Source organism: Epinephelus lanceolatus, chromosome 14 (genome assembly GCF_041903045.1).
Source record: "Epinephelus lanceolatus isolate andai-2023 chromosome 14, ASM4190304v1, whole genome shotgun sequence".
Classification (NCBI taxonomy): Eukaryota; Metazoa; Chordata; class Actinopteri; order Perciformes; family Serranidae; genus Epinephelus; species Epinephelus lanceolatus.
This window is the reverse complement of record NC_135747.1, coordinates 30,944,522-30,969,913: the sequence shown is the minus strand read 5'-3', so window position 1 is coordinate 30,969,913 and position 25,392 is coordinate 30,944,522. Positions and strand designations below refer to the sequence as shown.

At 41.3% G+C, this 25,392-nt stretch overlaps 1 protein-coding gene across 2 annotated transcripts in view; it reads right to left on the bottom strand.

The window, feature by feature from the left end:
* Nucleotides 1-1,030, bottom strand: part of LOC117251509 (uncharacterized) — a 51,928-nt gene extending 50,898 nt beyond the window's left edge. Inside the window, exon 1 of one of the 2 annotated variants that reach the window (XM_033617887.2) lies at nucleotides 173-1,030. In XM_033617887.2, the coding sequence (XP_033473778.2) occupies nucleotides 173-281 (109 nt within the window). In that variant the 5' untranslated portion in view covers nucleotides 282-1,030. The remainder of the gene's footprint in view (nucleotides 1-172) is intronic. The other variant, XM_078174618.1, reaches the window with a different exon arrangement.
* Nucleotides 1,031-25,392: the final 24,362 nt, after the last annotated feature.

Sequence of the window (25,392 nt, the reverse complement as noted above, 5' to 3'; positions counted from 1 at the left end):
TGCATTTGGCAGAGGGCAGCGAAAGACTATGGAAAAGCCATCAGAGCATCACAGGGCTAATAGAGGGACAATCACACTGATGTTCACTTTCACCTCACATGCATCCAGTACTGTTTATCTCCTCATGTGGATTTCTCAGTGGAAGACATTAACACTTGCAGGTGTCACTTACCTCTGCTCTTGCGAGGAGTCGAGGGACCACAGAGAACTATCCCAGCGATGAAGACCATGAGAAGAAGGACCAGAAAGCTGTGTGAGTGTCGCTGCATTCCCATCATCATCTCTGCTGTGGTTCAGCTCTGAGTCTCAGGTGTAACAAGCTGCCTGTGATCTGAATTAGCTCAGCTCAGTGTGAGAGACACAGAAATAAGAGGCTGTCACTCAGTGTCACCTTGCTGATTGAATGGATCTGTTGCTAACAGGTTAATGTGTGCTGCAGCTGCAGTATTGCAAGCTGGGTGTTTCTGGAGTGGCTGGACTACTTCTCTGAGCTGGTGGCTCTCAGGACTAGTGCAGCTCACTGAACTGGACTTCTGGCTGCTCCTGCACCATCTATACCTCTCTATAATGGAGGGAGGGAACAGACAGTGCCGGACACACCCACTCCCATTACCCTCCCCCATCTCCCCTTTTCTTTCACTCTCCATCTCACACTCTTTTTCTCTGGAAAAGGAGTGCGAGTTCTCTCCAAGCTTCCCGCCTTCCTCAGTCTCTTTTTTTCTGTTCTCTTTTTTTCTCTGCTGAGTCTGGTGTGTCCCCAGCAATTCTTCTTTCCATCTGCAGAGGCCTTTTGACACTTTTCATTGTTCTTATTCCCTCTGTATATCCTGCTTTCTTTATCTCTTTTTCTTTCTTCTCTCTTTTGTTGCCTCACACTGAGCGCCTTTAGATTCCAGTTTTGATATCGACAAGACATTTACACTGAAACATAGCAATCTGGTTATTCATATCCATGTATACATGATTCTGGTGGTATCCAGGTTTCTTACCGTCTATGTACCAACCCTATCACCACACAAAAAGGTTGGTCAATTCTGCCAAACCCTGGATTATATTCACTACCAGCATTTTTTTAAAATCTCACTTGGCATACCAGCACCTGTCAACCCTGTCAAATACACCACCATTAGGCCCGTTTCCACCACAGGAACTTCGGGGTAAATTTACGGGGCCAGGGCCGTTGGTGCGTGTCTCCACCGCAGGAACCACTCCCGAAGGACAGAGTTCCAGAACTTTTACAGGGGCTAAACTAGTCCCTGCCTCGGAGTAGGTACTCAGAACGGCCCTGAGAAACTCCTGGCTGGGGCTTGGGGGTTACTTGGTGCTGATTGGATATAGTCAAGGCAGGATGTGACGTCAACAGAAAGAAACAAAATAGCCGGCATTTTTAAAACTCAGCAGACGAGGGTTTGCTTGTTCATAGCTTCCACCGCCATGTAAAAAAAACTCAATAACCGGTCCGTGAAAAACATATTTTTTCCAGTAGATATCTTAGTTACAACATGATTGAGCTAGCAAAGCAATTTTGTGTTGCTATGTGTGGTATTTATTCAGTTTTGGGAAATCACGATGTCTAGAAATCATCAGTGGCTGCAGCTGACAGGGACAGCTAACAGCAGCAAAGCTAACATCAGGACGTCATCTGTTAAAAGCCTCCCATTGTCTAAAACGACATGAAACTACTCCAGTTAGCTCAATCATGTTGTAATTAAGACATCCGCTGGAAAAAATATTTTTTTCACGGGCCACTTTGTGAATTAAGTGAGTTACTACAGACACCGCTAACAGCTAACAGCGTCCCTACACCACTACGTCGCCCCGGTCAAAATGGTCGCGCAACGATTACATCACATCCAGAGGCCGGTAACTTTGCAGGAACCTTCCTCCTACTCCGCTCTCTCAGTGGAGACACGATGGTTGAGAGGGCCAAGCGAGAGGACGTTCCTGTAGTAGTTCCTGCGCCCCAGATAGTACCAGGAACTTCTTCAGTGGAAACAGGCCTTTTGACTTCACCACATGGTAGACTGTATGGGTTGTAGCTGCTGCAGTAGTGAACCTGTCATACATCGCATTAAATCAAAGAATGGTTGTGGTGATTGGCTGTGAGTAAAACCATACAAATAGTAAATACTAGCTGGTGCTGGGTTATTTCAATCAATGCCTTAGAGGTACCAAATATCATCACTCAGCCCTGATGGCATGATTAGGAGACTAAAACATGTGGTTAAAGTTAGGGGAAAGATCATGGTCACAGCTAATAAAACACTGAACACTTATAAAATAAACTCTGGTGTTCTGCATAAAACTCAGCGTGCTACTTGCCCATCCCCCGATCCCAACTTCCACAATCATGCTTCCTTACTTGTGACACAATAGGCAAAATATGTATGTTGTATATTGACACTGGACATACATCATGAAGTGCAGAGTCGTTCAATATGAGTGAGAGTATAGTTTATACCTCACGTTAATTTAATTTACTTTATTGGCATGACAGATTTCTACTTTAATTCTCAACATTTATCGTGTCAAGAACCCTGAAATTGATAACCACTGGACCCCCATTTAATAAGATTTTGCTTCAGGGACCTCCAGCTGTAAGGATTTTGGTTGTTAGATATGATTAAGATCAAAATTCTGTGATTGCCATCTACAATTAAGAACATAACCGTGAAGGAAGTGAAACCTATGATCAGAACTGACTGCTTACTACTGACCTCAAGGATGCATCTGCACACACAACAGAGGGACATTAGAAACCTGAATGAGGTGTTTACATGCACATTTACCAGGTATATCCTGGAGTGCCCCAGCTAGTATATTCACCTAAAGACCTTGAGAAACAATAGACCACACACTCACAAGAGGCAAGACACAAGGATGCAATCACACAGAGGGAAAAACGGGATGCTCAGAGGGGACGAGGCTGTAAACTGCAGACAACACGTAATGTGATAAGTGCTACAGATGTGCTTAAGTGAGGTAATAAAGTCTTATCCAGGTTTCTGAATCCATGACTCAGTATTTACACACACAACCCCCAGGAAACTCCAAAAAACAAAGAAACTTAGGATAGTAGTGTGCCTGTAAACACTTGCACATGTATAATGGTTTGGAAATTTGAATTTAAAGAGCTCTAACACACACGAAGCCCATGTCTTGCATGTCTTTAATTTCCTAGATCCTGACAAAATCTCAATTTAAGCCTGATTCTCTAATTAAACCAAAGCAAAGTCCTAAATACTAAAATAAGCTGGTTAAATTGGGAGGACCAACTTTTGGTCCCCAAAACACAGACTAGTCCCTGCAGTGGGCTTCCAGATTCAGGTCCCCCCAGTGCCAGATAAACACGAATACACACTTGAGTCAAGAGAATTTGAAGAGTAATTGGAACAGACATATAAGCTGTGTGTATCCAAAAAGCTATTAGTGTACAGAGGTTTGCTGCCATCATATTCCATGGAAACAATGTCTCTCATCATCCTATCTATAAATATATTCTCTGCCAACGACAAAAAAACACATTAACATCACGTGCGGTGCAGACCAGCTGACAAAAACATGGCATTTGGAGCCATGTGTCATACATTCAGACATGACTCTGTGGTGCATCACAAACACATGGCAACAGCATTGCATCATGGGCTTCCTTTGAAGTTGAACTCATGGTATATTGTTGTTTACAGACAATGAGTCCAGTTTTGTATCTGTTTGTGTGCAAATGTTTGTGTGTCTCCCAGAGCCAGTTTTAATCCTGGTCAGCCAAATATCTGAGCCAGAACTGGGCCTCAAGGACCACGAGTGTGTGTGCGTTTGTGCAAGGCGCACACATGTCTGGTAGCACGTGCATGCGTTTTTGTGTGTGCACTCCAACATCTCCACCCTTCAGTGCAGTCGATTATATCCCACATGTCTTCACACGAGACAGGAAATGATGTTGCGGGCCAGAGGAGGTGTGTCTCCCGAGGAAGTCCCTGAACAGATTGTTGCAGTGGAACCCCGGCATTCAACACGCCAGAACCCATTAAACGCAGATGAATCACAAAGTGCACTCTGTGAAAATGATAAAACAGTTTAGGGTTTGACCAAAACTGCTTTGCTGATGAGATTAGTTTGTATTTGGAGTCGGGGTGATGCTGTGATGAGAGGAAACATGGCAGATAAAGATGATCAAATATCGTTTTTTCATCAGGGACAATTTTCTGCTTTCGTTTAATCTTAATCTTCTCTATAAAGTGGTAGAAAGAACTTTAGCTATAACTCAAGTACTTTACTTAAGTACATTTTTGAGGTTGTATTTCTGTTTGATGCTACTTTTATACTCCTACTCCACTACATTTCAGAAGGAAATATTGTCCTTTTTACGTCACTACATTTACCTCACAGCTTTAGTTACTAGTTACTTTACAGCTTCAGATTTGACATAATAGGCTTATAAAATACAATGCATTGTTAAATATTAAAGCAGTGGTTCCCAACTTTTGGGGGGTTCATGACCCCTCCAGATGTCTCCAAGAAACAGAGATTTCCACTTTATACTTCTCAGATGGTTTCATTTAAGTAACTGTTTGATTTCTAAAGTGGTAAAATTATCCCAATTTTTCACAAAAAAAAAAATAGAAAAGCCTAAAAACTGAAACCAGATTTTTGGTTTTTCTTCTTTCCTCTCTCATTAGTCATCTCATGACCCCTCAGATTTATCTAGCGACCACTACACTAGGAGCCACTAAACTAAACTACCAAATGTTATAAAGTAGGTTAAACTGTCACCGCCAGTGTCCAGCTACAACATTGATGCGTCACTATTTTAAAGGGGAACACTACCTAAATTAAGAATTCCAATATGTTATTTCCATGGCCTCGGAAAGTTTAATCAACATGGGTTACTCTCTCTCAAAGCCAGAAACCAGAGAAGTCGGCTAAGTCTCAAACTTGTGATGTCACAGGGTGTAAATTTCAAAGCTGCTCCAAAGACACTGAATGGGAGCATGGTTTATTGGACCCACAGGATTTTTGCTTTCTTTTTTAATACCCAGATGAGTTTTATTCTATCATAGTGTTCTCAGTTCTGAAACAGAAAATGTACCTCCCCTGGGTGCTCTCAGTGTCATCTAGAACATCTTTCCCATCAATGTCCATGAAGCAGCTCCAAACATTATACCCTTCAAAATCACAAATTTGAGTTCAGTCAGGACCACTTTAGTTATAGCTTAGTTTAGTTATGGCTTTGTTTGGGGGCCTCTCTGCCTTTCCTCGGGCCTACGCAGAAAGCCTACAGTGGAGAGAGCATAAATAAGACAAGGTGCTTGAGCAAAAGCCTTTGCTGTTATTGCACTGACCCCAGGGGCAGCCTTTTGTGTTGTATCTTGACATAGAAGGGGTTGGCGAATACTCAGGTGAGTCAACTCACATAACTAAGAAGAGGCTGGCATTTAGATTTAGGCAACAAAACTACCAAATTGGGATTAGAACAATACTGACTGACTAACAAGTGACTAACAACTTATGTGACAAAATAACTGTGACACAAACACCGGTCTCCTGCACCAAAGTCCTGTGCTTGTTGGACCCCTTAACCTAAGCAAATTTTTCCTTTTTAAACTTTGTCTGTTGCTCTGAGTATCTTAAGTAACGTTACTAACATGTTACTAGTAATGCGTTACAGTAATAATATTACTTTTCTTACGAGTAGTGTAACTAATTCCTAATGAAATTTCAGTGACAATACTACAGATACTCCAAAACCAAACATCTCGTTACAACGTTACTTTTGTTATCACATCGCTACTGACTTGAAATACAACAATCACATCAGCTAACTCATTTTAGTAGTCATCGAGCTGTGCCTGCATGTCATAAAGCAGCAAGCTAACTGGAAACGCTTACCTTAGCAGCTGGAAATATTCCCACTACTTTGGTTTTGTCAGGTGGAAAGATGATAAGAACACTGTTGCTGCAGGTGGTCGTACTAAAACTCTTTCCACTGCAAAAACGGCCTGAAACACCTTGGCTACTACGACCAACAACACAACAACGTGAAGCTCCAGGAAATACACCCCACCAAAGGTGAGCGCTCCTCGGCCGCAGAGGTTGGCTGTAGTGCTACACTGGTTAAACAACTTAAAGTGTATTTTAATCATGGACAGCTGCAGCTATAAAGACGTATTGAAGGTTGTGGCTGGATGTGTTGTGGATGAAATGTTGCGCCATGAGTGACCCTCCATCTTTCGGGCGGAGCCTTGGAAAAATACCCGCCACAGGCAACTGAAGACCCCCAGGTAAATAGAAGCCATCTAGCCTTAGCTACACTTAACGGCTATCACCCTGACATTCACACAGAGGCACACATCTGAATTTTGGAGAGATATGCAATACCAGTTTTTGGGATGTAACAGAGAAGTAATATAACGAGTAGTGTAACAAAATACTGTTGGCAGGGAATAATAAGTAAAGTTATATTATTACTTCTGAAAGAGTTACGAGTAATGAGTAATACAGTACATTTTTAAAGTAATGAGTCCAACACTGCTCATGCAGATGCCAATTCAAATGGTGTATTTTGACGCCCTGGGAGTGAGATCAGGGTGTTTTACTTGTTACTAGATTGCTGCACTTCTTAACTCTTCGAAAATAAAGGAATACATGTGTGTGTTTTAATTACATTTTCTAATTTTGAATAACTGATATAAGTATTAAAATATTAAATCTACAGTTTGTGTCAACACTTTCTGTCCTTCACGCCAGAAATAAATCCAAAGCTTTAAGGGGTTCAATTAAATATCTTTCTTTCTTGCTTTGTCTTTAATCAGTCGTCCTCTTTTTCTGGCTCTGGTGCCTTTTACCCTCCTCTTGCAACCACAAACCTTTTCCGGCTCTTCTGTCGTCTGTCTGGGTTTGTGAAGCTTGTGTAGGATAGAGGAGAATGGGTCAGGCACACTGTCCCCACTCTGCTTTTGTCATCACAGACTTGTCATTCCCTTCCTTTATTTTATTGCTTTTCAACACATCATCAGCGCCACCTGCCAACATGCGCCACGCAGCCGGAAAACTGTGTCAGGGATGGGTACAAAAAGGAAATGACACACTCACACATACGGTTATGTGCATGTCAGTTTCCGATCAGTCGATGATACTGAAGGAAACAATAAGTGTTTCTCCTGCTCACAATAAAGATTACAGCCACTACGCTCCCTGAAGAAGGATCACCTTTTCTCAGGTGGAAAAAAATACACAGAAATCTGAAAATGACATGATAAAATTTTAGGACTTTTTCTTTTGCATCCTCCTGGGTTTCTTTCTTCCAGTAGGTGCAGGCGATTGGAAAACGTTTGCTGCAGCAGCCAAGTGCAGAAAGGTCTTTCACAGCTCAGTCAATGTGTGCACGTCTCCTCACCAGGACTGGTTGTGATTTTGAGTATGGAAAAAGACAATAATTTAGATTTTTTTCCACTCACTTTTTCCAATCTGCTGATGCCATGAATGGAGTGGCTTATTAAATTACAGACTTCCATACCAGGTCGGAGCAGTTTAAGGACGAAAAATGTTGCAGACACATATTCATACTTTTCATACCCTGCTTCATGCCACACCATAGAAATCAAGGTCCTCTGTCATTACTGCATCACCATGTTTCTGCATTAAATCCTCTATACTGATACATTTATTGAAAGAATGCCTCTGAGTTTTGACTCTGCTACGTTTTTGGAATTTTATTATGTGCCTGTCAGGACATGTGGTAGCGCAGTCTGGTTTTCCTGCCAGATAAACGAGCGCTGCTCTACATTCTGTCGCAAAGTGGAAAATATGATGTATGGAAATAATCTTCCAAATATTCACACAGTTTCTTAGAGGTCACAGACTCTTTATAGTTTCACTTATGCATCCACTATGTGCACATACAACCCAGTCGCCAGGATAAGTGTTGGCATTTTATGTTCAAACTACATATACGTTATATTTGTACGTTATTATGCAGCAAATAAATTTAGTCTTTACATTTCTTTACAACAACACTGAGGCACAAAAACACTTGCTTATGGTTAAGAAAAGATCCTGTTTTGGCCTTAAATTCCTGCTTTTGGTAACCCAGTCTCACTCCAAAGTCGTCAAAATCTGGCACTTGGGCAGTGACTTGTGGCGCCAGACCCTGCCGAAAAAAGGTTAGGTGGGAAGGGTGGTGGAATCGTCCCAAAAAACCGACTTTCACCCGGGAGAGCAGTGTTCGCGTCCTGTAAGATTATAAAGCCAAACCCTGTTCTTTTTTCCTAAACCCAACTACGTGTGTTAGTTGTTGAAGGTAAGGAAAAGTCAATTTGCGTTGTTGTACGAACGTAGTGCGTTTATTTTGAAAGACACTGAATGTAAATGGTAAATTTCTTGTGAAAACGGAGGGTAGAACTTGACATGGTGTCCCAGAACGCACCCAGGGTACCTTGCATGTCGTATCTGGACGCATTGAAGGTTCATGATCAAACGTCTATATGTGACGAGGTCAGAGTGAGAATGTGTTTCTTTTGGTGGCGCAATCCCGGCCGGAAATGCAGCAATGTCTCGGTTAAAAAAAATCTTCTTGTGGTACTATCCTGGCAAGAAACACAGCAGTTCTCATTAGAAACAACTGCTTTTCATAGCAGTTATCGGCTGGAAACAAAGCAATGACTCCGTAAAAAACAACCACTTTTTGTGTCACTATCCTGGCAGGGAATGTAGCAATGTCTCGGTGGGAACAACCACTTTTAGTGGCACTATCCCTGGTGGAAACACAGCCATGGGTAGCTATAACACACCCACTTTTAGAGCCTAAAAAGCTGCTGGGAATACAGCAATGACTCGGGTTTGTTGTTGGCCACGAACAGTGGTCTGCAGCTTGGCAGCTATCTCACATCAGTGTCACACACGTCACCAACTCTCCCATCCACCCCTCGATGACAAAGTTAGTTCTAATACCATGTCACTTTAGAAATGTTGATATGATACGTAGGCTGTGAAATGTTAAAATATAATGTATCCATGGTTTGCAGAAACATAGAACGCCAACATTTTCTTCTGGCAGCTGGGCTGGCACACACATTTTCTTTTTCATGTGTAGATAACAGCAGATCATTCTGTCATGTTGCTGATAATAATATTAAGTCATAAATTTCAACATCCCAGCAGTACCTGGACCCACCCTGAGGATGACTTCATTGCTGATTACTGTAACAGTTGTTGTGCACATTGTTAAAAGCTGACATACTCCCACAAGGAGCAGGTGAACAACATATGTGCATTTTTCCTCATCTGCTGATTTGTATCTGAAGATTTTTAGAAAGTCCTCCATAACAGACAAGTCTTTACACCACAGGCTAGGGACCAGTAATTCCTCTTTGAAAACGAGCCCCACAACCACAATACAATGGCGTTTGATAGGCAGGTCGGTGTTATTGCCAACTGCCATGTGGCAATCAGCAAATCTTTCTTTTTGGAAAGCCCGAGGGGACAGCAGTGTTGTGGATGATGAAGCAGAAGGATTTAAGGGGACTAGAGGACAGAGAGAAGAGACAAATATAATTCATCCACTCTAAATTTGTCTCAGAGAGCAGAGGAGAGAGACCAAAAAGCTCAATGTGGTTCTCATTTTGTGTGCCTGTCTTTGTGTATAAGTGTGTGTGTGTGCTCCCTGTGCCCGTGCAAGCGGCGTACTTTATGTATGTGAGTGCGCTCGACGGGATGGATCCTCCATCTGAAAGATAAATAACCACATTACATGGAAGGATCAAGCGTGCAGCTTAGAGCTGACAGCAGATAGGATACTCGACAAATCCACAGGCATTAAGTAAGAATCTGGGTCTGATTCGCCGATACAAAAACACACAGATGGCTGCATCATCACTTTTTAGACACTTTCTGCTCTGCTACTGCACCTTTCTATCACTCTGAATAGTCCTAACAACCCAGCAATACATGCTCTCAATCTTTATTTTTAAAGGAAAAGTTCAACATTTTGGAAAATACGCATTCATTTCGCTGCTATAAGCTGAAAGGATGATGCCACTCTCATGTCTACACATTAAAGCTGCTATAATTAATTAAAAAAATACTGACAAAGGATCACATGGCTGCTTGTATTTGAAAGGAGTTTCTTGGAGTCCCGAACTCACAGAGCAGTATTGCCCAACTCTGCAGTTCCTTTCAGCTCTATGGAGCTTTATAGTGAGTTTCAGCTGAGTGTTTTGGTGTAACAGCTCTAAAAACCCACTGTTCCCCACCTGCTAAGCCTCAAACAACAGGCAGATAACGTTAGCATCTTGCAGGTGAGCACAGTTGAGTATCTAGCATCTAAAGACCCAAAACAGGAAACCAAACAGAGCTCAAAGACTGTAAATATATAGAATATATTTTTCTTTAGCCATTTAGCTCTTCAGCAGAAACATTTCATGATGGTGTGTGTTATTGTTCACTGGCGTTGAATGACGGTTACAGACTGCTGCCGTATGCTGGTATGGAGAGTTTGTTCCTCTCACACAGGCGCAGAACATACATGTTGGTTGGCCGTAGGTGTAGTCTTTGTGATGTGTTAATAGGCAATTTTTTGGACAAGACACAGGCGACATGAGGGGACAGTCAGGTTTCATTGCCACTAGTTCTATGATGTCACTTTGGTGTGTCTGGGACTTAAGGTTTAGGCAAGTAAAGTTACATAGGTTAGGTTTAGGAAGTAAAGTTACGTATAGGTTAGGTTTAGGAAAGTAAAGTTACGTAGGTTAAGTTTAGGAAGTAAAGTTACGTAGCTTAGGTTTAGGATGTAAAGTTAGGTAGGTTAGGTTATGTAGAAGAAATATGGTGACGTGTCTGGTTTCATATGGTTTCGAACATCTGGGGGAAAGTCCTGTGTTGTTTGACCTATTCACCATCCTAACCTGCCTCCATACATGGACTTTCGCTCTTCATACTACTTCATTCTTTACTCCCATCAGCGCCAGCGACTATGTGGGTTACACTAGTTACTGGCTCATGATTACGTGGGTTATATATAAATTGCGATGCATTACTTTTCGTAGGTACATGTTCAAACAGCAAATGAGAACAGCTTGCACACAGACATACAGTAAGAGTGGTATCAATCAATAAACTATTCCTTCAACCCAAAGTTTACTCTGGCTAAGGCAGAAAAATATTTCTGCTCTGTGAATAAAAGGAAAACTATGCATGATGACAAAGCAAACATATCTTAATGCTCAATGAGGTGTGTTAATAACCACTCAACCATCATATATTGCAATACGTCTTGCATTCTCCACCACTTCACCACTCTGTCAAGCATCCAAATGCAAAATACAGACCAGTCAAACAGAGAAGAGGGTGCATCCCTGACAATAGTTAAAACAGCAAAACTTTACGTAACACATTTATGACCAAAGTCACAAAGCAGATGCACATCATGCTAAAGTCATTTTCAGGCCCTGACACAATGAAAACCGTTTACCTCTGCTTCATTTCAAGTTTAAAAAAATCCAGCATCATATTCAGTTTTAAAGTTGAGACATATTTCTGAAATAATGTTTTATAGTGGAACATTGGAGAGCTTTTTGAGTGCAGCCTTGTAATGCACATGACGGGCGCTGAAGAATGGGTCAGTGTGCGCACAGCCGAGCAAACACAGGAGGCATTCAGAAGCCAAGAGATAAATTGTTTAGATGTGTTTGTACACAGTGCCCCATTCCTTACCTGCACTTCATCGTTCATGTTATTGTGAAAGTTAACACTGCACTTTTTGTCTCCAGAAATAAAGCAAACACTGCGAGCTGACGTTAGCGCAGCAGCTACAGTATCTGTCGTCTCACCCAGGAAAAAAAATTTTGGATGAAGAAGCAGTAGCAAAATGTAAGTTTAATGTGTTTTTAATGTTTTCTTTCGATCACAGTGACATATCGCCCCATGCTAAGATCTGTCACAACGATGGGAAAATAAATTATTAGAAAGAGGTTCAGCAAGAGACAGAAAGAAAAGAAGGACCTCTGATTGAAGTGAGTTTGTTTTCCTGGCTTGGTAATATGATTGTACTAAAGCCTTCTTTGGTCTCGGCTCCGTCTTTGTTCCTCTGGGTGATTAAGACAAATAAACCACGGGATCAAACTAAGACAGGCTCTGGAAGACAGAAGACAGGAGAGATTTGGACATATTTAGCACAGCCCGGCTCAGTAGGTGAAAGCAAACGGGATGCCAGTGCGCTGGACTGTGGAAAATAATCACCCACTCCACATCACATCATTTCACACTTACCGAACAGAATACAAACGCCACAGTTTACAGAAAGTGATGTAACAGACTGAAAATAAGCACTTTCTTGAGAAACTTATTGCTCCTTCTTTCCATTTTTCTAACCCTTCATTTATCTGTGAGGTAGAAAAAAAGGGCTCTTCCACTGAAAAAATATACATGAGCGAATCAACATGTGACACATGATGAAGTAAGAGGCACCGTATGGATACATAGCAGTCCTTGTGCGACCTCACAGGAGATTCATATAACTTTCCACAGGTGTCTGTGTAGGGTTTCACCTATTCGTCTTTATGTCAAATAGTGGGAAGGTTGGAGAGCTGGTAACTGCATCGCACGCTGGCACAATGTTTATAAAATGATAGATGGAGGGAACGAAAGAAGAAGAGACGGAAAGAACTGTATAAGCCATATAAAACATATTAAGAGACTCAGTGCCCAGTGGGAAACAGAAGAAGTAAAGACAGAGGCACATTACCATGTAGACGGCCTAAAATATGAAGAAGAAAAGGAATCAGATACTAAAATTAGTTCATCTTTGTTAAAAAAAAATCAGGATGTCTCTCTGAACAAGAATAGAGTTTATTAAGAATGTCTAAACACCACAAACAGCATTCATGGCCCTGCTGCACATTAAACCATCAATAGAAGGTAATAGAAGTAGCACTCCAGTAATACCACAGTGCAGAAATAATCTCTTACAAGTAAAAGTACTTCATTCAGAATTTTACATAAGTAAAAGTACATAAAATTTACTTACAGCACTAAAAGTAGAAGTACTAATTATGCAGAATGGCCCATTTCAGAATAATGTATATTACAGCATATTATTGGATCATAATTGACCCTTCACTAAGTCCCACCCCTGGACACAGACTGGCCAGTCATAGCGTAGCATCAGGCCAACTCAAACCAGGGATCCGACAACAACACAGCTCAATCAATCAATCAATTTTATTTATAAAGCCCAATATCAAAAATCACAATTTGCCTCACAGGGCTTTACAGCATACAACATCCCTCTGTCCTTATGACCCTCGCAGCGGATAAGGAAAAACTCCCCCAAAAAAAAACCCTTTAACGGGGAAAAAAAACGGTAGAAACCTCAGGAAGAGCAACTGAGGAGGGATCCCTCTTCCAGGACGGACAGACGTGCAATAGATGTCGTACCGAACAGATCAGCATAATAAATTAACAGTAATCCGCATGACACAATGAGACAGAGAGAGAGAGAGAGAGAGAGAGAGAGAGAGAGAGAGACAGAGAGAGAGATGCAGGTAATGACAGTAGGTTACAACAACATTATTGAAAGTAATAATATTATAGTTATAGTTCTGGCTACTGTGGTACAATATGTTGAAAGTATGTATTAATATCTGACAGTATACATGTGTGACAATAGTCATATGTGTATAATAACAGTAGAAGTATGACTAATGACTAATGATGGCAGCAGCAGCAGGAGGCATCTGGCGGGACCACGGCAGCAGCACAACCACACACGTCATGCTGTCCAGGCACCGCTGCGATATGAGTTAATCTGAGAGACAGTGGAGCACAAAGGCTCCGGAGAAGAAGCCGAGTTAGTGACATCCAGAATGGCCGAGTTAGCAAGATGCAGTAATAGAATACGAGAGAGAGAGAGAGAGAAGGAGAGAAGGTGCCGGTGTATTATAGGGGGGTCCTCCGGCAGACTAGGCCTACGTCAGCCTAACCAGGGGCTGGTACAGGACAAGCCTGAGCCAGCCCTAACTATAAGCTTTATCAAAGAGGAAAGTCTTAAGTCTAGTCTTAAATGTGAAGACGGTGTCTGCCTCCCGGACCATAACAGGAAGATGATTCCACAGGAGAGGAGCCTGATAGCTGAAGGCTCTGGCTCCTGATCTACTTTTGGAGACTTTAGGGACCACGAGTAACCCTGCGTTCTCAGAGCGCAGTGTTCTGGTGGGATAATATGGCACTATGAGCTCTCTAAGATATGACGGAGCCTGACCATTTAGAGCTTTATAAGTTAACAGTAGGATTTTAAATTCAATTCTGGATTTTACAGGGAGCCAGTGCAGAGAAGCTAAAACAGGAGAAATATGATCTCGTTTCTTAGTTCCTGTTAGTACACGTGCTGCTGCATTCTGAATTAGCTGGAGAGTTTTTAAGGACTTACTAGAGCTACCTGATAATAGAGAGTTACAGTAATCCAGCCTAGAGGTAACAAAAGCATGGACCAATTTTTCTGCATCTTTTCGGGTCAGGATAGGCCTAATTTTCGCAATATTACGCAGATGAAAAAATGCAGTCCGTGAGGTTTGTTTTAAATGAGAATTAAAAGACAAATCTTGATCAAATATTACTCCGAGGTTTCTTACGGTAGTGCTAGAGGCCAGAGCAATGCCATCTAGAGAAACTATGTCATCAGATAAAGAGTCTCTGAGTTGTTTGGGGCCAAGAACAATAACTTCAGTTTTGTCTGAATTTAACATCAGGAAATTGGTGCTCATCCAAGTTTTTATGTCTTTAAGGCAGTTATGGAGTTTAGTTAATTGATTACTTTCTTCTGGCTTCATCGATAAATACAACTGAGTATCATCCGCATAACAATGGAAATTTATAGAGTGATTTCTAATGATGTTACCTAAAGGAAGCATATATAGAGTAAATAGGATTGGTCCGAGCACAGAACCTTGCGGAACTCCAAAACAAACTTTGGTACGTAAGGATGATTCATTATGAACGTCAACAAACTGAAAACGATCAGATAAATAAGATTTAAACCAGCTTAGTGCAGAACCTTTTAGGCCAATTAAGTGATCCAGTCTCTGCAGTAGAATTTGATGGTCAATTGTGTCAAACGCCGCACTAAGATCTAATAAAACAAGTACAGAGACAAGTCCTTTGTCTGAAGCAATCAGAAGGTCATTTGTAATTTTAACTAGTGCTGTCTCAGTGCTATGATGCACTCTAAATCCAGCTGTGCTCCATTGACTCTAATGCAATCGTTTCAGATTTTGATGAGGCAAAAATCGGTGCCTGGAATTGGGCCTGTAGGCTTCCGACCTTGTCCTCAACGTTGCTTCTCAGTTGTCCTCTGATGTCGATCTGGTACCTTGGGTTCAACTAATTAATATTCAAAGAAACACTGGAGACAGGCAGAGTCCGATGCAATCGAGTTTAATGTGTTCACAAGCTTCAACACATACAACTCTCGAGTCAAGCTCCGGAGCAGGACTGAAAACTGCTTCTCAGCACGTCTGCTTTTATGCTGGTGGAGACTGGGTAGAGTCTCCACCTCTTTTTGCTAATCCATCCCATTCTAATCTAAATCTATTGGTAGCAACCTTTTCCTTTTTGTCCAATCATGAGCAGGGCCGTTTTTAATGGAGTATCACTTTCATTTTGAGCCTGGAATTCCCCAAATCTCCCACCCTTAGCTCTGGATTCGCTTTCACTTTATTTTTAAAAACCATGTGAATTTTAGGGACTTTCTTTATACAGCCCTTTGTGCTCTCATGTACTCTCATGCAATATGAACCTTTAAATGTGCATCAGGTAATACAAACATTTGAATGTGTGTGTGTGTTATCCTTATACAGAACATGATAGGTTATATGTGTGTTCTTCAGTGTGTGGACACAATGTGAGCTCATAACTCTATATTGTGAATACTTTGACATGTATGACAGTGTTTTAACACATATAGATGCATCTCACTCAGTTTTATAAAAACTTATACATAAAACATAGTTATATGATGGTTATATGGCTTTGTTTCTTAATCGACTTATGCAGTATAACACTTTTACTTGATTAGGGATTAACTCTTTACACTACAATTTCCTTCATTTTCAGGCTGGTTTTGTGGATTTGGAGCTAAATGTTGTGCCTGGGGCACGTCGTGTATTAATGATACTCGTTACCTGGAGAGGTTGGAAAAAGATATACGTTTCTTCCCTGTTCCAAAACCAAAATCAAACCCTGAAAAGTGTAGGGTTAGCTAGCTAGCTACTGAAGATATAGCCTACTGAATGTATACACATGCTGCTTTTGCTTTGTAATGATTACAACAGTGAAACAAAGACCGACCCTGCTGTACAGGAACCAGTGAAGGGAAGCAGGGAAACTGCTGATATTGAACCAGATGTGTGTCATTGCATTGTGCGCAGATGAACAGTGTTTCATACCTCCACGCCGGATGGCCAGGGAGCTCCCCGGCCATCCGGCGTGGAGGTATGGGCGCTAGCAGCGGCACAGGGGCGGAGCCAAACACTGTTCATATGCGCACAATGCAATGACACACAGCTGATTCAATATCAGCAAAGTTTCCCTTCATATTCATTGTCTTCTGTGACGATCAGCAGTGATGTGGTTCACAATGCAGAACTGAAACTTCACCCATGTGCCAAGCATGTAGGAGAACGAGGAAAACTTTTGCTGATGCAAAAACGCAAGAATGCAAATGGCCCTATCTAAAGCCAGTGTTTGATTTGTCCATTCTGGGCTACTGTAGAAACAACATGGCAGACTCCATGGAGGAGAACGTGTTCCATATGTAGATAAATGGCTCATTTTGATGTAACAAAAACACAGTAAGTCTTATGTTTTAGGGGAATATAAACTAATGTAAACAAAGTTATGAATATTAAATACCCTTTCTGCCAATATATCACCCTAAAGCCTGCACACTGGACCTTTGAGTACAGTACTTGTATAAATGTACTTCTTTCCACCACTGCCAGTAAAGAGGAATGATGGCTAAAATGACAAAGATAAGTGGGATTTGTTCACAGTCCCCATCTGACACTCAGCACACACTGGATGCAGACTGAGGTCTGGATATGATGAGCCCAATCAGCACGGACACATGCTGCATATTGTTTAAGTTAAAGAGGAATGCTTACGAGCAGCATGTGAAATTAATCTAAAGGACAGCTGATGATCAGCCAATAAAGCAAAAACGTTACTTAAAGCAGCACTCCTATTGCTGAGGGATATCCTCGAACTGACAGGGTAACTCATGAGCCAGTGGTCTGCAGTTGTTTACTATGTTTTCAGTCTCCCCTAATGACAAAAACACTCCATTCTCATCCACATGGACTCACATGGAGAGCGGATTTTCTGCTTTGTAGGGGAGGATTACAAAGAATACAAGCTGGGGAAGGATTGGCTTTGACACAAAGGCAGACTTGGTGTATTTGGAAAATATTCAACATAACTTATCAGCACCGCTCTGCGGCTTCAAGAGCAGCAACTAATCCACAATGCTGATGTGAAGGATTACAGACTATTTTTACAGCAGACAGTTTGGAGAGGCTTTGCTAACTCTTAGGACCTTTAAAGGCAAAGGACTAAAAATCAAAGCTATGCAGTGTAAACCCAGAGCTGAGGGCAATGAAACCTAAATTATTATTAATTATTTGGTCCATAGTAACAAATGATTTTGTATGTTTTGGCCCATTAACTGCTGTTTTACTTTTCACTTTCCGAAGTGCATCATGAGGTTTTTTTAATTGATTTTCCTAACTTCAAGGCGGTCGTTGGTTTCAGTTTGTTTCAACTTGCAGAGACTTTCAATTTGCTCAAGATGTAACCAATCAAAAAGAACATTTGTTACCTTCACAGCAATTCTCTGTCCTCTGTCCTCTGTTATGACTGAGTGTAAATTCACTTGTTTGCAGAAGGGTTTCTTTGAAAATGTTTCTTGTTGGTGCGCTCCAAGTGGAGTCAGCTGCTGAACAAAAACCTTATACATATACAGCAAAATTCAGATTATTTAATTTACAACATCCATATTACCATAAGAAAAAAATAGAGAGAATTCTGCTCGGATCTGACAGTGATGTAACAGCAGGTGCTCCTGGTGTTTAAAGTTTAAAGTTTAAAAGCCTTTACACTGGTGGTGACATGATTAAACACTAGACCAAAACATATCGACCACACACAAGTATTCCTCAGCATGGGCCCACCGTGTCAGGGCCCCCCTTTGGCCTTCATCTACTAAATGTCACTCAAAAAGACAAATACTGACCAGGAAGAGACTCAAAATGACCACAAAGAAAGATTAAACAACTGCAAAGAGACACAGAAAGACTAGAATGAAACACAAAACAACTACAAAAGGATGCAAAAGAGCTGCAAAACAACTACAGTTAGGTGCAGGCTGCAAAGGGACACAAAGAGACTCACAACAACTATGAAGAAGTCAAAACAACCAAGAAGATGCATTTAATGACAACAAAGAGACACAAAACGACCACAAGAGGCACACAACAACTACAAAAAGATGCAAAACAGCTGCAAAGAGACACAAACAGACTCATGACAACAATGAAAATGGGAAAAACAAAGAAACACAATATGACTACAGAGACATAAGCAATTACAAGGAGATGCAAAATGACAAGAGGCACAAAACAACAACAAAGAGTTGCAAAACAACTACAAAGAGATGTAATACAGCTACAAAAATGGGTAAAATAACCACAAAGAGACACAAAATGACCACAAGATGCACAAAACAACTACAAAAGAACACAAAACAGCTGCAAAAAGACACAAAGGAGAATAAGGAAAGCTACAAAAAGGGGGAAAAACAACCACAAAGACACACAATATGACTACAAAGAGATGCAAAATGACCACGAGTGGCACAAACAACTACAAAAAGATGTAAACAGCTGCAAAGAGACACTAAGAGATTAAAGACAACTATGAAAAAGGGGAAAACAACCACAAAGACACACAATATGACTACAAAGAGGCACAAAGCAACTACAAAGAGATGCAAAATGACCATAAGAGGCACAAAACAACTAAACAGAGATGCAAAACGATCTTAAGAGGCACAACACAACTACAAAGAGATGAAATACAACTGCAAAAATGGGCAAAGCAACCACAAAGAGACACAAAATGACCACAAAGAGATATAACACCTCAAACAGATGCATAACAGCAACAAAAGATGCAAAACAACAACAAAAAAGAGGCAAAACAACTATAAAATGCATATCTTGCTCCTATGTAAGTGGTGCTGGGGCCCTCTGCATGTCTGTGTCCGGGGGCCCACTGGCTCAGAATCCGCCCATGCACCTCAGGGTCAAAACATCACACACAGAGACAAGTGACGAAAAGTACAAGCATCATTCGCATATGTAATCCACATTAACTTCTTGTTTGCCTTGCAGGTTTCTTATGAACGCAGTCACAAGCACAGACGTCATCCATTGTCAAGAGGAAAGAAACACAAGTAAAAGCCATCAGAAATTCCTGGAATGAATTCTAACTTCACCTTAAAGTGCACAAACACCTCCAGCGAGCTGAAAAGTGAAAGCATACACACCTGAGAGGCTGTTACAGTAAATGGACTCAGCAAAGGGCTGCAATGAACTGCAGATAACCTGACTGCATGTGCAGCATGTGGGAGATATTCTCCATGGCAGCACTCGGGGCCAGCTCTGTAATGACCATGCTAATGCCTGATTGCATTTAATTTGATACAAATGAGCACATTATCCAGCAATTTACCAGGAGCGATTATTACATAATACCTCACTTCATTAACAGACCGGGTATTGTGACTGGCATTTCACATGAAACACAAGGGTCCTCTCTTTCTCTGTGTCTCTCAGGAGACAGTATATGCTCTCAGCTGTGGAGAGGAGACGTGCTGCTGGTGTAATAAACCATGATTCCCCCAAAAACTGCTGAAAGATTCCTGACAGAAACAGGCCAGCACCTAATTGGGCCTGGAGAAGAAGTTCTAACTCTCAACTCTTTTTTTTAACATTATCCATCCCTGCGTTTCCCATTAAAATAGTTTCCAGCCACTGAAAAGAGGATTTGAAACAGCCAGCCTCAGGTAGTACCTGCTGGAGTGTTTGCCAGACAGTCGGGCTGAACTCTAGACTCTGGTTCTGGTGTTGGACTCTTTCCAATAACCTTCAACCTCTCAGCTGTAAGTCTGAATCTAAACCATCTATTTATTCCTCCTTTTAATCCAAAACACACACACACACATCACTTTGTGTACAATAGGTCTGTGTTTCGGATAATCAGTGGTAATTGTTTAAAAATTAGAAAGATAACTGAGCTATTGTATTGTGTTTTCTCCACGCAAGGCTGCACATAACAGTAAGTGAGACTAAAACAGAGAGCCATATGGACAATGTGTTCTGTGTGAAATAAGACATTTTACAGAAGGAGAAATGTACACCAAAATAGTTCCACCTGTGGAGGCACGTGATTTTTATCCAGCTGGAAAACTTGTGTCTGTCTGAGGAGAATTTAGCTCAGAGGATCATCTTGTTTACAAATTTCAGTCAAGGGAATAGTGATGCAAATATACACTATGTTGGAAACAATCAATAATATGGTGAAAGGTGTACATCATCAACAATAATCTGGCCATGAAATGAAACCCTTTGCCAGATCTTACTCCTCACCTTCCAGGCCATCAACAACCAAGTAACAACTCTTGCACATCCACACCCCCACCCGCACTCTCAGATCTTCCTCAGATGCTGAATATTTATTCATTATGTTATTCTGTTTTATTATTCATGTATTTATTTTATGTTACCTTATTCCTTACCTCGTTGACTTTTTTAATCTGCTGTCATTTTCTCTGTCTTTGCCTGTAAGGTGACCTTGAGTATCACGAAAGACGCCTATAAATCGTTAATAGTCGCATGTGTGACAAAGTCTGCATGTAGGGCAGGAAGAAGAAAGATGGGTAGTACATGGGTCAAACAAACACAGGACTTTTACACAGGACTTTTGTCATTAAAAAAGCTCATAAAATCATTACTGCTAAGGGCTAAAGGAATACAAGGCTCAATAGAGCTTTGACTCTCAGTCAGCCTGGCTACAGTGCTGAAAAGAAACCTGGGGTTATTCTTGTTTTCTTCTATTAATGCTGAGTAATAGTTTGCTCTGGCATTGCGAAGGCCCCTCTTATACGTTTTAAGACTGTCTGCCCCTAATTAGGCTGACGTAGGCCTAGTCTGCTGGAGGACCCCCTGTAATACACTGGCACCTTCTCTCCTTCTCTCTCTCTCTCTCTCTCTCTCTCTCTCTCTCCCTCATATTCTATTACTGCATCTTGCTAACTCAGCCATTCTGGATGTCACTAACTCGGCTTCTTCTCTGGAGCCTTTGTGCTCCACTGTCTCTCAGGTTAACTCGTATTGCAGCGGTGCCTGGACAGCGTGACGTGTGTGGTTGTGCTGCTGCCGTGGTCCTGTCAGATGCCTCCTGCTGCTGCTGTTATTATTAGTCATACTTCTGCTGTTATTATACACATGATTATTGTCACATATGTATACTATCAGATATTAATATATATTTTCAACATATTGTACCACAGTAGCCAGAATTATAATTATAATATTATTACTTTCATTAATGTTGTTGTAAGCTACTGTCATTACCGTCTGTCCTGCATCTCTCTCTCTCTCTTTCTGTCTCATTGTGTCATACGGATTACTGTTAATTTATTATGCTGATCTGTTTTGTACGACATCTATTGCACGTCTGTCCGTCCTGGAAGAGGGATCCCTCCTCAGTTGCTCTTCCTGAGGTTTCTACCATTTTTTCCCCCGTTAAAGGGGTTTTTTGGGGAGTTTTTCCTTATCCGCTGTGAGGGTCATAAGGACAGAGGGATGTCGTATGCTGTAAAGCCCTGTGAGGCAAACTGTGATTTGTGATATTGGGCTTTATAAATAAAATTGATTGATTGATTGATTGATTGATTGATTGATTGATTGATTGATTGATTGAGGACTTTGACAAAGGGGACTAGGGTTCAAGTCCCATGTAAAAGTCCTGTGTTTGTTTGACCCATGTACTACCCATCTTTCTTCTTCCTGCCCTACATGGGTCAAACAAACACAGGACTTTTACACAGGAATTTGACAAAGGGGACTAGGGTTCAAGTCCCATGTAAAACCACCAACAACCAATGTTTACGTCCAACAATAACACTTTCTTAACCTAACCCTAACCCTAATTTTGGTGCCTAAAAAAGTGAAAGCCTAAGCAACTGACAATGGCCATTGAATGAGTTGATGGCATCCCAATTGGCTGCACCTTGTGTTTTTGGTTTTCATATGTATGTGTTTTACAATTAGGCCTACATTCCTCTGGGTTCATGCTATATAGTGATGCTAGGATGCTATATATTTGTCAGAATTCCCAACTTGGAATTACAACAATCAAGCTGATATTTGCTCATAATTATTATACAATATGGCGTGAATGTGACATTTGGCAGTCTTAGAGGTGCTGTATGTAACTCAGTATGTAAAAACCTTGTGACTAGCCTGACACTAATTTTAAGTCCAGTTCAGACCAATAATTCATGAGGAGAAAACTGTTTTAGAACGCTGCAGAGAAAAGTTGCAGCTGGGTGAACTGGTCGAATTGAGCTCGACTCAAGCCGACTGATGGTGTCACCTCAGCTGGTCAAATGGCCTGTGGCTGGTTTTAGAACGTAAAGTTCGTCACCTGTTTCTACAGTCAATCAGCTTGTATTGAAGTCCACTGGTCAAGTCAAAATGGCCACAGATGGTGTGTTTGTTTGCTGCGGCAGGTGCTCCATCCCCACCGAACCCTCTGTTTCAGTGTCGGACAGTGGGTCACTGCTGCTGCTTACTGTTTGTGCTTATGCCCCGCCCACACACACATTCTCATTGACTGATTAATTGGCGCTGCTCACTTATATTATTGTGGCATATTGGAGAAGCTAAGAAGCTACAGTCAGGTCCATAATTATTTGGACAATGATACAGTTGTCGTCATTTTGGCTCTGTACACCACCACAATGGGTTTTAAATGAAACAATGAATACCTGCTTAAAGTGCAGACTCTCAGCTTTCATTTAAGGCTTTTTTCAAAAATGTAGTATGAACCGTGTAGGAATTACAACCATTTCTTCACACAGTCCCCCAACTTTAAGGGCTCATAAGTATTTGGACAAACTAACATAATCATCAATTAAACAGTCAGTTTTAATACTTGGTTGCAAATCCTTTACAGTCAATGACTGCCTGAAGTGTTGGACACATAGGCATCATCAGATGCTGGGTTTCTTCCCTGGTGATGCTCTGCCAGCCCTTTACTGCAGCCGTCTGCACTTCCTGCTTGTGTTTTGGGTGTTTTGCCCTCAGTTTTGGCTTCAGCAAGAGAAACGCATGCTCAGTTGGATTCAGGTCAGATGATATGACTTGGCCATTGCAGAACATTCCACTTCTTTGCCTTAAAAATGTCTTTGGTTGCTTTTGCAGTATGCTTCAGGTCAATGTCCATCTGCACTGTGAAGCATCGTCCAGTGAGTTTTGAAGCATTTGGTTTGGTTCACCTCCACCATGCTTCACTGATGAGGTGGTGTGCAGTTCCTTCCCTTCTTCCTTCTCTTGTCTTCCCATCATTCTGGTAGTTGATCTTTGTTTTATCTGTCCATAGTATGCTGTTCCACAACTGTACAGGCTTTTTAGATGGTTTTTGACAAACTCTAATCTGGCCTTCCATTTTTAAGGCTAACCAATGGTTTGCATCTTGTGATAAACCCTCTGTATTTATTCTAGTGAAGTCTTGTCTTGCTTACAAGAGCAGCAGGATGAAAGCTGAAGTGTTTGGGGCACCATTATCTGCTCAGATTCAATTAAATGCTTCAAAACTCACTGGACGATGCTTCACAGTGCAGATGGACATTGACCTGAAGCATATTGCAAAAGCAACCAAAGACATTTTTAAGGCAAAGAAGTGGAATGTTCTGCAATGGCCAAGTCATATCATCTGACCTGAATCCAACTGAGCATGCGTTTCTCTTGCTGAAGCTAAAACTGAGGGCAAAACACCCAAAACACAAGCAGGAAGTGCAGACGGCTGCAGTAAAGGGCTGGCAGAGTATCACCAGGGAAGAAACCCAGCATCTGATGATGCCTATGTGTCCAACACTTCAGGCAGTCATTGACTGTAAAGGATTTGCAACCAAGTATTAAAACTGACTGTTTAATTGATGATTATGTTAGTTTGTCCAAATACTTATGAGCCCTTAAAGTTGGGGGACTGTGTGAAGAAATGGTTGTCATTCCTACACGGTTCATACTACATTTTTGAAAAAAGCCTTAAATGAAAGCTGAGAGTCTGCACTTTAAGCAGGTATTCATTGTTTCATTTAAAACTCATTGTGGTGGTGTACAGAGCCAAAATGACGACAACTGTATCATTGTCCAAATAATTATGGACCTGACTGTATATTAAGAAGCTACAAATTATATTCAGCAACAAAATATGTCTGAAAAGCTGCACATCAGAACAGAAGTACAGAGAGTTGTTGCATAGAGATGATACACCGTCACATCTAGTTGCATTGGTGTGAACCGGCAGGTTTTTATAACATTGCAGAATGGAGCATTGCAAGTAGTTGCCTGTTTCAACTCATCTCGTCGTGAATCTTTGGTCTGAACTGGGCATTAAACTACATTTAAACCATGACTGACTGAGAAACCGACAATTTAAACCATACAACATACTCAGCTACACATCCATTCAAAACTTCATGAACCTTTTTGAAAGCTCTGAAGAAGGATGACGGATCTCAAACTGAATACATGCAGATTAAATGGATGTTTTTAGAACGTTTTATGTCTTTTTGAAAATCTATGTGCTGTATGTTTTAAATATAAACTTAATTCATGGACATGAACATGTATTTCTGAGCTGTGCTTTATTGCTTTGATTCCAGCCTTTGACGTACGTCTGGACAATGACTGCTGAGGCCATGGAAGGAGAGAAGTGCAAAGACATCCAGGTCTAATTGTGAGCAGGTGATCAGCAGGGAAACGGTGGACAATTTGGAAAAATGGCCCACCCTTCCAAATGCCATAGTCACCCCGACTGGCCCGTCTCCCTCACAGGCCTTTTTAATTTTCCATAACATTCCTTAATGCACCTGGCCGACTCTGCACACACCATACCCAGACACATGCAAACATACACACACACAAATGCACATACTTTCACATTCGTAGATGGATGTGTGTGGGCAGCTTTCACTGATGCATGCTGCACGCACACCACAGCGTATGTCAACAAACAAGGAAGAATGATCCACAATAATCAGAGAGTGAAGGACACACA